Source organism: Dicentrarchus labrax, unplaced genomic scaffold, assembly GCF_905237075.1.
Source record: "Dicentrarchus labrax unplaced genomic scaffold, dlabrax2021, whole genome shotgun sequence".
Lineage (NCBI taxonomy): Eukaryota > Metazoa > Chordata > Actinopteri > Moronidae > Dicentrarchus > Dicentrarchus labrax.
The window spans coordinates 6,539,510-6,556,515 of NW_026136715.1; the positions used below are offsets into that span (position 1 = coordinate 6,539,510).

Genomic DNA, 17,006 nt, shown 5'->3' on the forward strand with positions numbered 1-17,006 from the left:
TTGAACCAGCAGTGTCAGGTGAACAGCTCAACAGGTAGTTTGTAGTGTTTGTGTGCTTTCTTTGACATTTTCATCACAGGGATGTGCTTCAGGTTAAGCCCAGGATAGATACTGAAGGTCATTTTGTCTATTTGGGGATTATGTTTACCACCTTAAAGTTACACGTCCAGGTTTTGTCACCTTTAAATGCTGCATCTATTAATGAAATCTGGATGAAACAGACCCATAAATTCTGTTAAGTGACATTTTATAAACTACAGGACAAAATACACAGTGCCTACCTGCCTACACACACACAGAGGGTGCAAAGATGTCAAGTTCAATAAATCACACGCCATTAATTAGGCAATAAATATGCCTGAGGAGGCCGTCGGTCGGATGCCACCGTGTAGTTCCTTGCCAAAGCCCAAAGAGCGCACACACGCAACTCATCAGTGCGCCTGTGCTGCGGGGGATGGCTGAGCACTACACACCCCGTGCTCACCGAGGCACAGACGCCTAGCGAGGTAACCCGTTTGGGTTCGGATGCAGGGACGACATACAGAATCCAGCATGGATCTCGGGGGACAGAATGCGGAGTCCTGAGCTGACACTGAGGCTGGGTTGTGTCGTCGCTGTACAGTAAAGAGCGGGTCGATCTACTGCGCCGCGAATAATGTCTGGAGGTGCTCCAGCTGAGTCCGTATGCAGATCTTCTGACTGGGAAAGTTGTTTGTCGGTTGTTTTGATCTGAGACAAGATGCATCTGTTTCGGAGTCACAATTACCAAGTGTTCCCGGACCGCTACTCAGTGGAAACACCGACCATACGAGGCATCAGCTGGGTATGCTGTTTTAATGTTTACTTGGGAGAAATAACTGCGGAGTAGCTCATGGAACTCAGACAGGGATTGGTATACTGTATGTGGGCACACAAAAATGATCATGAGAGGAGAGTGATGGTGATACTCCATCATTATTTTTTTTTTTTATTATCAGTGGTGGTAGAAATACTCATGTCTTTTTAGTAGTAGTAGTAGTAGTAGTAGTAGTAAAAGTATCACCACAACAGTGTACAAACAAGTAAAAGTCATGTGTTCTAAATATTAATTAGTACATAGTATTAGGATCTAAATATACTTTATGTATCAAAAGTAAAATGACTTATTATGTAGGATGGGCCATTTCAGAGTAATATATATCACTAGATTATACATTAATGTGCAGAATCACTAGTTTTTATTACTTCATATACTGCCACATAGCTCAATTTTGAGATTTATATTGAAATATAAAGTGCATGTAGGCCTACCTCAGAATAGTACAGTATTTGAGTAGATGTACATTTACACTCCACCACTGATATTGATCACCATCATCATCATCTTCATCAGCACACACCCCATTTCCACCACTGTCTTGTATTGTTTTATGCCTATCATAGTGACTTTGCAAATCTTTATTACAAACTTCAGGATGTCAATTCATTTCTGTAAATGTCTTGAAGCTGATGAAAAGCTAGTATAATCATAATTTGTTGTAAATTGCAATCTCTCACGTCTGACACGTGGTGGTTTAATTGCCCTAAAAGCCCTAGTTTTTGTCAAAGTGACATCCACCCTCCAGTCTTCGAGGGAATTGCATCTAATACCTTTTGTGCTGAAAAGAGGCAAAAAGTCTGGAGTTACAAGAGAGGCGGAGTAGTAGGAACATAGTTTGTCAGAGAGCAGGTGAAATGTGTTTATGTAACAATGGGGTTTAGTTAACCTCACTTCCTGTCATCTCCACTATGACACAGTTCAGGTCCCAGTTTGCAGATATGTCAAGATTGCTTCCAGTGGACTGAAGCAGATTTCTCTATTGTTTTAGCAGTTAGGGTGGGGATACAAGAAGGTAACAAAGCACAAGGTTGTTGTTTTTTTTTATCAAACTCAGGTTATAAATAGTGTATTGTTTATTGTTCACTTTCACCGTAACACCCCCACTCAGTTTACAGAAGAGTTTGTAGAAGAATGCAAAGGGGGAGTTTTTTGTTTCCAGGTCACAGGAAGACACAGAACAGTGGTGAGGCTCTTAGGTTCTAAATTTACTTGACTTTTAAGCATCAAGGGGTCCAAAACAACTGTAAATCTCCACAGACTAAATTCTGAACTTCCTGCTGCTGCAGCCAAATATCAACATCATAGTTTACATAAGGCAGCTCAAAAGGTTAAACTACAATAAGCAGTAAATAACTGACGATTAAGTTTTCAATCTGGCATGCCGGGTTGACTCCTGACAACATAACATGCTACACATATTCTCAAATGTCACAGGAGTTATTGAGATTGTTGTCACAGCATCAAGTTTGTTTATTCAGGTTATCTTACAAATGATAAATTACACAGGAGCACTTTAACAGAGATGTCCTCGCCAGGCCAAAAACAAGATTTACACACAAGTGTAACGTTAAAGTTGACCTCATATTAATAGCACCCTCATCATAGAATTAATAAATGTATTGAATTGACATTGTACATATGATTATCTTTTCTTTGGGAACATTGTTTGTTACTCCAATAACAAGCTACATTTTATAACTGTGTGCTAGATTTAATATTAATCAAAGCTTCAGATAGTTGTAGAGTTAAATCTTTCCCAAAATAGTGTCCAGTATTTCTGTTCACTGAGGTGTGATATTCACAAAGAGTGCAATTTAACTGGCACTCAGGCATTTGCTAATTCCTTCTCTGAGCACATGCTTGAAAATACCTCTAAGAGGGTCAAAACTGAGCTCATTTTGCTGTCATCATTAGAAGATGGCAGGGCATCGTCTCGCTGTTGTTGTTGCTCTTGCATACCAGTACTGAGGCATGGAGACAAAGCAGAACAAAATACCTCACATGCATAAAAGTTCCCGTCTACAGACCTAGAAGGGCTCTGGTTAATCCACATTTTTTGTTTACTCAGGGGGCACATATGTCATTTTGGTTGGCTCGTAACTCATATGAACAATGGTTTTATGAAGTCATATTCAATCAGAAATACTTGAGTGAATGAGTGAAACATGTATCATGTTTTAACAGACTTGCAGTGAAAGCTAATGAGTTTCTTTTTTTATGAGTGTGTTAAAACGGTTGGCAATGCCATCTAGGCTATGCTCATGTGACACATGCAAAGCACCCATATCCCTTTTAGTACATTTTCCCTTGCAACATGAGCAACCAAATGTTGAGATAAAGTCAGATAGTTTTCCTTCATTTTGAGACATATAGCACTAACTACCCACAAGCAACCAGATCTGGAGAGAAATATTTGATCTTAGTAATTGCTTTCATATGTCTGAATTAAGTTCACTGAAATTGCCTTGGGAATACAGGTAGATAATGGTAGCTACAAGGGGATCATAAAAACATCAAAACCAATCCAGAAAGAGGAAATACAACTTAGGCCAAAGTACAGACATGGGAATGTTGAATATTTGTACATGGCAGCAAGTTTAAGTTAGGGCTGGTCTGACTCTTGTAAGTGCAGAGAGCAAGGGAGTCTCCAGAAGTAATGGATGATTAATATTTATATCTGTTTATCCATCTATATTTACATGGTTAAGATTTTCAAAAGCCTTTTCATATGAAAGCAAAGTCCATGGTTAAAAGCAACCTTTTCACTTAACAAAATGCGTGGCATCAGGCTATGTACTTTCCTTTGCTGATGTCTATGCACGCTTTCCTCCCACTTCATTACACACACTTTACACCCACCCACATCAAGTTGGAGACAATGGCAACACACAGGGCAGGTTGAGATAATGTATTTGTGTTGACCTTCATCCCAATGAAAAGAAAATAATTCTGTCTATCTGGACCGTTCAGCTTAATCATATGTGTTTATTTGGTGCAATGGCAGCGAGATTATCATCAGCGACCAGTCCTGCTAGTTCCTGTGGAATGTCGCTTGAAAGCTAGCAAGTTATCTGCTTTATTTCTGAGGCTTTAGATATGCAGAAATGGCTCAGTGTTAGTAACGTCTCTCTTTCTGTTTCTCTTAGACTCCACTGCCAGAGGCCCTGAATTCAAAGGACACTATGAAGCAGGTGTGTATGCCTGAGATGGTGAGCTATGCTTTGGTACATCACCTCCCCACAGCCAAGAGTAATCCAATGTTCTCACTGGTGTTTTTAAACCCCTGCTGAACATAAGGAAAGACAAAGTCTAACAAGAAGTGTGATTTTAGCACTTAAGCCAGTAGGGATTGTTGATACCAGATTTTTTTTTTATAAATATGAATATGTAAATATGTAAAAAAGGGTTCTTAAGTTATGTAATTATTTTATTGAAAACATTCATAACAATTTTATAATCAGGTTTGTAAGAACATATCAGGCAATATCAACCTCTTAATGTGATAGCTGACCACAGTATTTGACCCTTGATTGTCTTTAAACTATCACCAGCCCAGTGACAGTTTCTCTCCTGGTGGTTTTGAGCTGTACCGACCTCTGCCACCATCCAGAGTTGCAGTGCTTGCATCCTCTCAAACTGCTGAACTTGTTCTTTTGTTGTTATAATATCCTGCATTACTACTCAAGCGAGTCTTAAAAAACACATTCCTAACAGGACAAGCAGTCACAAGGAGTCTAAAGGGCACTCCAGAACCCACAGTTAATTGACCCTCCCCACCCTCCCCGGTCCCTACCTCACCCAGCCCAGGCCCCTCACACTGCTTTATCTCAGCTTCTTCGACAGCATGCCAAGGAGAGTACCTTTAAAACATTGATAAAGAGAGTTTGACATGGAAAGTGAATCCACTTTGGGTTCAGTGGTCTCCCCCAAGGCAGAAGAAGTAGACATAGCGAGAGAGAGAGACAGCCCCTTTCAACCCCAAAGAATTAATGCCTGTGCATTTTTCTGGAGAGAGAAGATAGAGAGGATCGAGTAATCGTGTCTGCAGGAGGCGGGTGTTGCTAACCTCTTGGAGCTTTGTTTGGTTGCTTAGCAAATGTTGGCTCCAGATTCTAAAAGTCACTAATGAGCATCATGCATTCTGATAGCACTGCACAAGATGGATTGTTTTTAATAACCTGTGTTTGATTGAGCTCCAACTTTTATATGCGCAAGATGTAGCTTTCCTCTTTAAAGATAAACACACTAAAGTAGAATTCACATAGTTGATCACAAGCTTAATAGCTGCTGATCATTGTTTACATTTAAAAATACATTTTTCATGTTGACGACTAAATTACCTAATCAGAGGCCTGGAAAACATTGCAACCATATCCATCATTTATTACAGGATGGAAATGTTGCCGTCTGAAGTGTGGTCTGTACTTTTCTCACGCAGACAGAGGGGAAAAGTCAGGTGTCTCCAGTCTAAGGAGATGCATTAAGCTCTTTCTCCACTCACACAGTGTTCATCTGTAGCTGCTTTTCACACAACACAGCCCACCAAGGTCACTGAAACAGAGAAATGTCTCGCCTACTGAGGAGACATACAGTGGATAACTGTACTCATCATCATTCCACCCCACAAGACAAATGCCTGAATCAAAACCACATAGTACACACACTTCAAAAGCTTATGACTAACACTTTAAGCCAGGACCAGATTGAAGTTAAAGAAAATAATACACAGAATAGATGATGTGATTGTGTTGTGATAAAGACAATTACAACCTTCCTCCAAGCAAATTACTGTGTTTGCTTCTGTAAGATAGTAAGCATATGCCCTGCTTAAGAGTGTTTGAGCAAACTGTACAGGCTGTAGAGCAGCTGTTCTGTAGCCAGCTCTGCAAAGAAAAAGTGGATGTTGTAATCTAGGATCATAGGTAAAGATCATATAAGTTTGACAGTTCAAGCATATGAATAGGATTGTTATGCTTTACATCGGTAGTCTTAAGGCACTTTTGAAAGATAGGCTCTTGATCCTAAAATGCCCTCAGCAGCACAATGGACCCCAGTCATAAAATGGGTTATTACTGCCTGTCCAAACCTTACAAAAGGCTCATACATCAATGTTGGTCACTGCACACTAGCTGAGTGTGTATTGTACTTGGTAAAAGGTGTTTGCTCTGTAATTTGACTCAGTTGGAACAATTACCTACGGGTTATAGTTCCTTGATAACATGGTTAGGTGGCCTACATACAGACAATAAACAACACATTGTCCACCACAGACAGCAAGCACTGAAGTGAATTAAATAAGTGAATAGAAAAAGCTTATTTTTTCTGAATGTTTACATGATAGTCAGGTTTAGCAGTGAGGGTTAGGCCCACTCGGTGAAATATGGCTTTTGATATTGTTTTTATAAGGACTGGGTTAGGTCATGGAAAATTGCCTAATCAAGAAAATAAGTTTTGGAGCTGACATGCCTGAGAATGTGACTATGGGAGTCTTGGGGGAAAATGGGCCCCTGGGAATACTGGTGACCTCTAGACAACATAACTCCAGTGGGGCACAGCAGACGCCTTGGGGCACATTTACTTAGTTGATGTCAGGTCTGGGAACAGGCCGATGTGGAGATGATAGGTTGAAGTGTGCACTGCATAGTGTTACCCACAGTAGTCCGTTATAGTTATACATTATAATTAGCAGTCCAGTGTGAACTTGAATTTAACAAGCATGTGTCATGGTCCCCATTCCAGGTGAAAGAGCAAAGGTGGTGTCATCAAGGCACAGGGTCAGTGGCAAGCGTTTGTACATCCTGAATGAGTTTAATGGCACTGGCTTCCTTACATTGCCGCTCAGTTTAAAGAGAATATAGGAAATGGTCATTGTTGGGTTCTGTGTGGATCCTGAGACCACCACCACCACCACCACCACAACCACCACCAAAACAGCATTGCCTTGAGGAAAATCCAAAGAACAAACAGGCAACCGTCTGAGTTACTCGTGGAATCACAAGACTGGGTGCAGGAGATGGGAGAGGGGGAGTCTAACAGGGAGAAGCAAAATAATGATCTACTTTTGTCACTCATTAAAACAGCAAATATTGTTGGATGGTAGTTTGATCCAATCTGCTTTAGAAATAGAACAGCATACTGTAAAGCGTGAAAAGGCTTGAAATAGGACAGGCACATTACAGCCACAAACAAAGCACATTGGTGTTACATAAGCCTTGCTTCTGCATCAGTGGCTGACAGGTTTTGCACCCCTGTCTGCAGTCTTTTTGGGCTTTAGACTAGACCAGTGTCTGGGGGTGGGAATGAGGGGGGGGAAAGAATTGAGAGTGCTTCAAAGGAAATACATTGAGGGTGGTCGGAAAGTGAAAGTTTGTTGTCGCTGCGTGCCGACCAGAGAGTGAGTTGTAGAGGCTGGGAACTCAGCGAGAGTGGGAGTTTAACATAGCCATTTTTAACACATTCTCACCTCCCTGCAACCTACACACACCACGTTATACTCCAACGCCAGCAGAAATTTCCACGCATGCTGTTGACTTACAGTACTTGCCATCACACATAATCTCCATGCTAAGGGGAAATAAACGTGTCTCTTTCATACACACAGGCACGCACACACACACTTGTTTCTTTTGCAAATGCTTGTCTGCTGCCAACACACAAGTCGGCTGCTTCAGTAAACAAGACCGCCTGTGTTACACATCGTCCTCCTTTATGTATACACAGCCCTCTCACTCTTTCTCAGCCTGTTTCATCGCATCATAAAAGGGAACACAACTCACATTAACCATTAATCTATTAAAGAAAGACAATAATAGTTCAACTGCTAAATCTGTTATTTTATGTTTATGAAGTTTCTTTCAGATCGTGTCATGAAGGCAGCGAGGTCAGTGTATAGTGTTATGATCGAGAGGAACCCTGGTCTGATCCGAGATAGAAAGTATCACCTCAAAACATACAGGTACCCACACTGGTGGAGGGATTTCTTCCATGTTAGAAATGTGACAATCAGTGCCAATGACATTCCAATTCACATATTTTTACCTTTCTCTCACAGACAATGTTGTTCTGGTAAGGAACTTGTTGATTGGCTGTTGAAACAAAATGAATGCCTGCAATCAAGAAGCCAGGCAGTAGGAATGTGGCAGGTCTTGGTGGACGAAGGAATCCTTGTTCATGGTAAGAACTAAGGAGCTGAAGAAAAATGTACAAATCCATTTTTGCATGAATGTGCATCACACCAGACAGTTTTACATACCAACCTTTGGCCAGCATCTAAAATTAAGGACACATTAGCATACAATTTGCTTTGGTATGCACTATAGAACTATGTGGAATAATTGCACAAGAAATCCTGTCATATTCTGGTATTCTGATGATTCTAATGTATCAGGCTGCACTTGAGAATATTCGACAATTGCTTGAGTAGCTTGAAATCTGGTGACTGAGCCTGCCAGGGCATATGTATTACAATGTGTTCTCACTAAGTCAAGTGTTCACTAACCACTTATGCTTTTTGGACGGCCTTCTGTCTTGCTCGGAAGAGACCACTCCAATCAGAGTATAAATGCTTCATCATCAATGGAAGGCGATCACTTGGAATAGATTTGCACTTATTTCCATTTATCTTGCCATTTGGGAGTTTTGTAAAGTAACTACGTGACAACTAAATTCTCCTTAAGGTCATCTACTCACGTATTTCCTTTTCTTACTATCTCATTTTTATGTAATCGCTGTATCTCTAAAGGTCTGCACTCTTTGTAAAATTTGGGTCTCATTAATGTTTTCCCTCCTCTGTGTTCTGCATCAATCCAGTGAAACATGAGTTAAACTTCCATGACAAGGACACCCAGTTCTACCGCTTCCAGGACTCTGAGTGTGGCCTGAACCACATAACAAATGAGAAGGACTCGGAGGATGAGTTGCAGGAGGGTCTGTCGCTGCTGTCTCAGCTGGGTCCCGATGCTCTACTCACTATGATTCTACGTAAAGGGTCAGTATGTAAAGCCTTTATAGAACTATTACACAGAAAAACCTGTTGTATATGCAGTATTAACTAGTAAGTAAGGCCATTTTCCTACTGATCACATATGACGGTCCCATACAACCTTTCAAAGGAGCCAGGGCAGTCGGATTTCATCATCAACCTATCAAGCTTGCATCTTTCAGATTTTAAGTGCATCTGTGGTTAATTACACCTGTTGTCTCAACTGCTCTGTGTTCAGCCCCAGTCAGAGGAGTGCTGAGGACCTGGAGGTCATCTATGAGGAGCTGCTCCATGTCAAGGCTGCAGCTCATCTCTCCACCTCTGTGAGTCACTATTACTCCCTGCTTATGATTAAAGCCCCTATATGTAGATTTTTTATGCGATTATAGCATCTTATAAATTCAGGCAGAGGTTTTTGTGTGTAGAAAAGTCATATATATACTATCAAGGCTTATATTTCTCCTGCATAAACAGAACTATCCATAAAACTCTTTATATTGTATGTTAAATAAAGAACATTTTTAATGTTCATTGATAATAATAATAGTTTATCAACCAACCCATGCATCCAGTTTCCTATTTTTGTTAAACTACTTTGACCAAAGAACCATTAGTGTAACAATGACACAATAAAAATAGGAGTTATCACTGCAGTTCAGTCTCATTTTTTGCCTTGTTGTTCCTGTAGGTACGTAAGGAGCTGGCAGCGGTGCTGGTCTTTGAATCACATGCCAAGGCCGGAACAGTCTGTGAGTGTGACAGCTTTGCTGACTTACAAACAGTTTCATTGTGTAGTTGGACCACACTGTAGTATGCTGATGTAGCGATGTGCATAAATGCTCTTTTAACATCCTCTTCTACACGACACGTTTTTCAGTTATATTATCTCTGCCAAAAAATGTCAGGATTATTCAAACGTCCTTATGTCATGATTGATTCATTACCTCAGTGGAGGGAATCAGGTCATCGTCTGTCTTTTTTTGCTCTACTCATCTCGTCTCTGCCTATCTAGTCTTGAATATGAAAGTCATACATAATAAAGCCCATTGTATTAAAGAGGTTTGTAATGTGATCTTCATGCAATGCATGATGGTTAAGCCGTGTAAATAAAATATGTTTGTGTCTTTTTTTGTGATGTAGTGTTTAGTCAGGGGGACAAAGGCACATCTTGGTACATCATCTGGAAAGGCTCTGTTAATGTGATCACACATGGCAAGGTAAATCCATTAACTGGTTTCAAAAATAATAATAAATCTCAGAATTGTCCCCCATGTAATGCCTGTATAATGTAATGCTGAAAGTACGGTCTTCATACAGGGCCTGGTGACTACATTACATGAGGGTGAGGACTTTGGGCAGCTAGCTTTGCTGAACGATGCACCTCGTGCCGCCACCATCATCTTGAGAGAAGACAACTGCCACTTCCTCCGTGTTGATAAACAGGACTTTATACGCATCCTTAAGGTGTGTCTGAGTAACTAATAATTATGTGTGCAGCATTGCCATGCATTTAAGGCCATATGTGACTATAACAACTGCAGGTGTATTTCTCTGTGTGCAACAAAAAGTCAAATTTGACTAAGTTTTCATCCATGTCTGTTTTTCTTGTTCTTTAGGATGTTGAAGCTAATACAGTACGGCTTGAAGAGCATGGGAAAACTGTGCTGGTGCTGGAGAAAAGCACCGACTGGGCCGAGCAGGGAGGGGCAGGAAACAGCAGCAAGTGAGAAACTCTGACGCACTCACCTCTGAGACAATAAAACAGTCACTTCACAAGCAGGTTTATAATCATTAGGACACTTTACCTGGGTGTGCACAGATATTGTATCAGGCCAAAACACAAACACTATTGGTCATTATAACACGATGACGGACAAGTACACAAATCTTTTTGTCAAACGTGGTTAAGATCTTATTAATGGACTGTTATCTTACAGCCAGAAAAGAAATGGACTTCAACCCTGCCTTGTTGAATGACTTGTTATCAGCCTTGAAGTGTTTTAGCAAACATAAAAGTGAATTAACATGACGCTGACCTCCCCTTTCAGTCATACTTACCTTGTCTCTCTCCTTACTTGCTCGCCTCCACACACTACAACCATCTTCTCTTGTTCTGTCCACTCTACCAAACAACCAATATTTATTATCTGAAGAGCCCAACCAATATTACATTTCTTAGTTAGTTAGGCAAGGAGTCTTCAAAATGTAAACTTAGACTTAGACTTCTCTTAATGGTAGTAAGAGTTGTGATGTTGATACAGTATGTACTGGAAGGCAAGAATTTTATAGTTCAACAATAAACATACGATCTGCAAGATATGCTACTGCCAACTCGCCAAGTGTTGTAAACACCAGGACGGAGTCTGCAGGACAAACTATGCAATGGTTGCGTCAAATGTTTTATTCTGGTTCTTCTTTTGGGGGGGGGGTCATCAGTCAGTAAGACAGTTCTCATGATTTATTTTTCAATTTAATGGTTTATTTAGCAGAGACAGTGCACGTCATGTCACCTGCAGTTTGTGTTTAGTGCTAATGAGCACATGTTATCATGCAAACACACTAAACTAATACGTGTTAGCACCAGCTGTGCCAAAGTACAGTCTCACAGAGCCCTAGTAGCTCAGTCTTGATCATCTGTGTTCCCTGGACAGATGGTACACAGTCACCCTTAAAATATATGTAAATTAGAGTTACTGAAATAACATATAAGCATGCACTATAATAATTATATATTATAATAACTGTATCATTATACTACATTATCAGGCACTAGCTAAATACACAAATGAAGAAGCACAATGCATTCATGCAGAGCAATACAAAAGATTTCCTTTCATGTTAGGAAAAATTATCTGTTCTTTTTCTGTCTCTCGTCTGTCATGCTCTGTGCAGGTACACAGTTATGTCAGGAACACCTGAGAAAGTCCTGGAGCACCTACTGGAAACAGTAAAGTTGGACTCTAATGGAAATGATGCTATAGGTGGGAGCCTGCTGGAATCTTCTTGCCTTGTTTACTAAGTCATTCAAGATGATCAGAATTAGTCAGCTAGTTTGTTAACTGTGTGTTGTTGTGATGTTGTTGTCTCCATGCAGATCCCTGTGTGACTGACTTTCTCCTCACCCACAAAGTCTTCATGCCCTCCAGCCAGCTATGTCCCGCACTACAGCACCAATATCCTGTGATGGTCAATAATAATACATATAGTAATACATAGTGATGATGCTGATGATAAGGCTAATGTCTACTGCCACTGCAAGTGCTACTGCCTCGGCTTCTTATGATGATGATGATGATGATGATGATGATGATGCATTTAACTGCCGTATGTAAATTATATTCTGCTGACGCACAATGTCTCATAATTGTCTCTGATTCTTTGTTCGTAAAGCTTTTTATGTTTGCCCCTTAACCATCATTGCACCTACCAGGCAGAGCTCTCTGAGGGTTCGGATCAGGAGAAAGCGTCCTACATTCTCACAAAAAAGCAGAAGGTAGTGAAGCTGATTGGCCAGTGGGTGGCGCTGTATGGTCTCTTGCTGAAAGAGGAACCCATTGCTTTGGACTTTCTGGAGGTGAGATTGCAGGCTCAAAAAATGCATATTGGAATATTTCCATTGCATTTTAAGAATATGAATCAATAATTATGTTGCCGCTTTTTCAATTTCCATGTTGTTGAAACAGAGGTTGAAGAAGGAGGTGGCAGGTGATTTTCGTCTGTCCAGCATGCTGAAAGAACAATTTAGGGAAAGGAGGAGAACAAAAGTGTAAATTGTCTAAATTATCTTATTACATCTGCTTTGTCTGAAGTCATAAATATTTCACAATGCTGTCTAACACTGTTTTTCATATTTTAATATCTTTCTCAGATTGGAAAATGGATATCAGTCACTGAGCAGGGTAAGCGTCTTCTCATATTTTTTACGTTTGCGGATGACAGCTGGGTGCAGAATATTCATATCAGAGATACATTTTAATGAGAAAACAGTTTGAATGTCATGCTGCTGTCATTTGTCAGTTTAATGTCACTGACTTGCTGAGTCACTCCGATGCTATCAACAGAACCAGCAGTTTGATTGGTTTTCAAACTGTGAGGAGCCAGTGGGGAGGTTACAACCAATCAGAGCACAAGACAAAGGTGAGTAAACAAATAAATCAGTCCAATCAGTGATACTGTATATGTTCATGTACATCAATGACCTTAACTAGTTTTGATATATATCACTACAATATGTTGCAAAATAGATGAGTTGCATCACATGAGCTCATGTATCTGTGGGTGTTGTTTATGAGTAAGATATCACCATGCATCATTGCTCAATGATCAAATCAGCATATCTTGACATTTTGGCTTCTGTCCCTTCTGACTGCAGTGCTGTATGAGATCTACAGGCCGGACAACAAACCTCTCACTCTGATGCTCCCAGTGAACTCATCTGTACAGGATGTGATGTCAGCAATAGTCAAATCTGGCGGGGATCATGTCCTGGTCAAAATGAACTCCACAGGAGGTGGGACTCAGATATTGATGACACATCTTATGAATAGATATTTTCATTTAAATTTCCATTTCTTTTTAGAATAAGGCAAGAGCTGCAACTGTATGCCATTTCTAAGCTAGCCTGAGTCATGTTCATTGATCTTCTGCCGTTCTTTGTCAGTTCATTATGCTGAAAATTAGTTTTTGATATATTAAATGCAAACAGAAAGAGCTCAGTTAAAGCTGGATGCTACTGCAGTCTACACAGCCCTGGGACTCAACGAGAGACTGTTCATCTGCACAAGCAGCCAAGTGGAACAACTGGTGAGGAATGGGATGCCCTCCACATAATTTGTTTTGTAAATTAAAAGAGGAAATGTCATCACTCCAGACCTATTTTTATTATGGTCATTGTTTGTTATGTTGCATACAGTTGAGTTTGTTTCAAAGCCCAGAAAGTCATCAATGATTCCCTGTCTGTTCATTTAGATTCTCTTTCTGTCTCTTTCTCTTAGACGCCCCTGAAGGAGCAGCAGGGTCCAGAGCGAGGGACAACTGACATCCTTGAACAGATGGGCTCTAAAGACATCGCCAATGAACTCACCAATTATGACTGGGAACTGTTCACTGCCATGCATGAGGTAACTCAGCAGACATGACAATTTTAACATCTGACAACAACATCGAAACTGATTGATACAGAACAAAGAGGAAATGCTTATTTCTTTTTCAAATGCTTCATGATGGCAAAGATCCAGCAGTCTATCATGCAAGCAAAACCAAAGCTGAAACTGTCATTCCTCATTTCAACAAAGGACTGGGTATCTCTTTGATAAAAAATGTTTCTGAGTCAGACTTCTGGGTGCTTTTTATCTGACAGCTATCCGATCATCTGACTCTCTGGTACAACACTTCCTGCATGCTTCACATGTTTCTGAAACAAATCACATTTCTTAAATAACCTGTAAAAACTGACCTCTCTTTGATTTCCAGATTTCTTTTTCAGACTGTGTAATTAATGTCAGTGGTTGTGACTCACTGTCCCTGTCTGTCTAGGTGGAGCTTGTCTACTACATTTTCGGACGTCATAAATTCCCAGGTGCCATCACAGCTAACCTGGAGCGGCTTGTACGTCGCTTCAATGAGGTGCAGCACTGGGTGGTGACTGAGCTGTGCCTCTGTGAAGACCTGGTGAAACGAGCCATTCTGCTCAAGAAGTTCATAAAGATTGCTGCAGTGTAAGAGTTTGTTATATAAAACCGTAGCCATGTTTTGATGATAATGTGCAGTAGGTCAGTCAGTCCATTCGGTCCAGACTGAAATATCTCAACATCTTTTGGATGTATTGCCAAGAAATGTTGTACAAACATTCATGGTCCCTTCATGATTAATGAATCTGGCACTAACATGAGGTTGACATCATATTTTGGGAAATGTCTCAAGAATTGGATGGATTGCCATGAAATGTGGCACAGACATCCATATTCCCTTCAGGATGTATTTGACTTTTCATACAGTGCCACCATCTGGTCAAAAATGTGTCCAACACTTAAGTTTATAACCAAATACCTGGAAAATGAATGACATCCCATCAGCCTCTGCTGTACTTTGTGTTTAGTGCTAATAAGCAATTGTTAGCGTGCTACTTTGTTGTGTTGACCATGTGACCATGTTAGCATTTCTCTCAGCCGCACACACTGTAGACTATGAGTCTCATAGTCTTGATGGCATACAATATTTTTAAAACCTGCAAATAAAAAATCACTTTAAGAACCACACTTTGACAGTCTGTAACCTAATTGTTTATAATCATATGTCCTCTCTGTCACAGATTAAAGGAGCAGAAGAATCTCAATTCATTCTTCGCAGTGATGTTCGGTTTGAGCAACAGCGCAGTACACAGGCTTTACAAGACCTGGGAGGTGAGAAACCCCTGAATGCACCTGTAATGATGATAATATATGGTGTCCCCATTTACAAAAAAATTACATTGTAAATAATATATGTATGTTTTTGTCTGTTGCAGAGAATCCCCAGCAAAACAAAAAGAATTTACTGTGCTTATGAGAGGTTGATGGTAAGTCACACTGTATTCTTTTATTCAATTTTATAAATGTTCCAAAAGTCTTCATGCACTGTTTAGTTAATCAATTATGTGTACTAACATAATAGAATTTTCCCCGTTAGGATCCCTCACGCAACCACAGGGCCTACAGACTTGCTGTGGCCAAACTCAGTCCTCCCTACATCCCCTTCATGCCTCTGCTGCTCAAAGGTACCAGATACCAGCAGTGTGTGGCATGTATTGCCTGAAATGTGTACGAGTAATTTATTCATCCATCTATGACATGTTTTCTGTTCCTTTCTATTCCCAGACATGACATTCATCAATGATGGAAATCCAAACTATGTCGAAAAATTGGTCAATTTTGAGAAACTGGTAAGACAAATGTTGCTCTGCTTGATTATTCTACTCACAAATCTCGCCCTCAGTATGAGATTGATTTAAAATGTTTCTTCCATTTTCACAGCGCATGATTGCCAAGACAGTGAAAATTGTACGAGGGTGCAGAAGCCAGCCTTATGGTAAGTGGTCCAGTTGGGCTTGTCTTAATAGCAGACTCATAGCACTGGCACGAGTATATAACTTGCTGTGAATCACGCCTCATGTATCTATCAGGTAATTAAACTTCTATTTCTCTTCTGCAGTGCCGTCGTCTCCACAGAGGGGCCTGGCAGATCGGATGTTTCTGGAAGGGCCTGCTACTCGGATATCTACATGTGAGCTACATCTACCATTATCTGTTGTGTCCAGTTATAATTCCTGTTCTTTTCACATTAGTCCTTTTGAAATTCCACATTCACATGGCAAAAGTAAAACATGATTTACCAATACAAACACTTAAATATGCTTAAAATTATTTCTTCTTCTCATCCAGGCTCAGAACACTCCCTCCCTCTGCGGAGTCCGAGTAACATCCGACAATACATTCAGAACCTGAAGGTGATCGACAACCAGCGCAAACTCACACAGCTCTCAAGAACATTAGAATGCTAGGACATCGACCTGTAAAATGTACAAAGACTGAAAACTGTAGCACAAATCCGAACCAGAGAACGGATTGTAGCTGGATGAACAAAACCTCCACACTCGCCTAAATAAGATGTACTTCTGGTGTGAGGTGTTGAGTATATTCACTCTTATTCATGGAGCTTGGACATTCAAGGATAAGTTTTCTACGCAGCACAGCATCAAGAGTGAAAATGTGCTCTGTGCACAGGAATGACCTCTGATGCTGAACCAGAGAATCCGATTCTGTGTCCATGGGACTTATCCAAAAAGCCTTACAGCACGCCGGTGTATAGGCCTACATACATGTGCCACAGTGGAAACTGATTTCCTCACAATGTTACAATATGTACAGTTAAGCAAAGTGTGCCTGTCTTTGGTGTCCAAATTCATTTTTCTGACATTTTGCTGTCTGTGGAAGAATCTGTACAAAAGGGCCATAGGAACACATACTACAGATATTTACCATAGGTAATCACTTTAGGTCAGTTTTTGTGCACTAGTATTTTCACATTAAAACTAATATATTGTATCGGATAATTTTTTGGCCAAGGCCACTAACTGACATGCATATAATTTCATACACTGTTGTTTTCTAAATAAATTATTTTCTCAAT

General features: G+C 40.3%; 1 protein-coding gene across 1 annotated transcript; it reads left to right on the plus strand.

Annotated features, from left to right (window-relative positions):
* Window positions 1-386: 386 nt before the first annotated feature.
* rapgef3 (Rap guanine nucleotide exchange factor (GEF) 3) lies at window positions 387-17,005 on the plus strand. The gene is made up of 27 exons (XM_051424682.1): window positions 387-823; window positions 4,006-4,050; window positions 7,708-7,814; window positions 7,911-8,032; window positions 8,669-8,846; window positions 9,079-9,163; window positions 9,529-9,589; window positions 9,981-10,057; window positions 10,158-10,304; window positions 10,457-10,563; window positions 11,733-11,821; window positions 11,935-12,013; window positions 12,264-12,414; window positions 12,524-12,606; window positions 12,709-12,739; window positions 12,902-12,977; window positions 13,213-13,350; window positions 13,546-13,643; window positions 13,835-13,960; window positions 14,376-14,557; window positions 15,151-15,241; window positions 15,346-15,396; window positions 15,507-15,594; window positions 15,695-15,759; window positions 15,851-15,905; window positions 16,029-16,100; window positions 16,259-17,005. The coding sequence occupies exons 1-27, from the start codon at window positions 740-742 to the stop codon at window positions 16,375-16,377; spliced, it is 2,607 nt and encodes an 868-aa protein (XP_051280642.1). The 5' UTR covers window positions 387-739; the 3' UTR covers window positions 16,378-17,005.
* Window position 17,006: the final 1 nt, after the last annotated feature.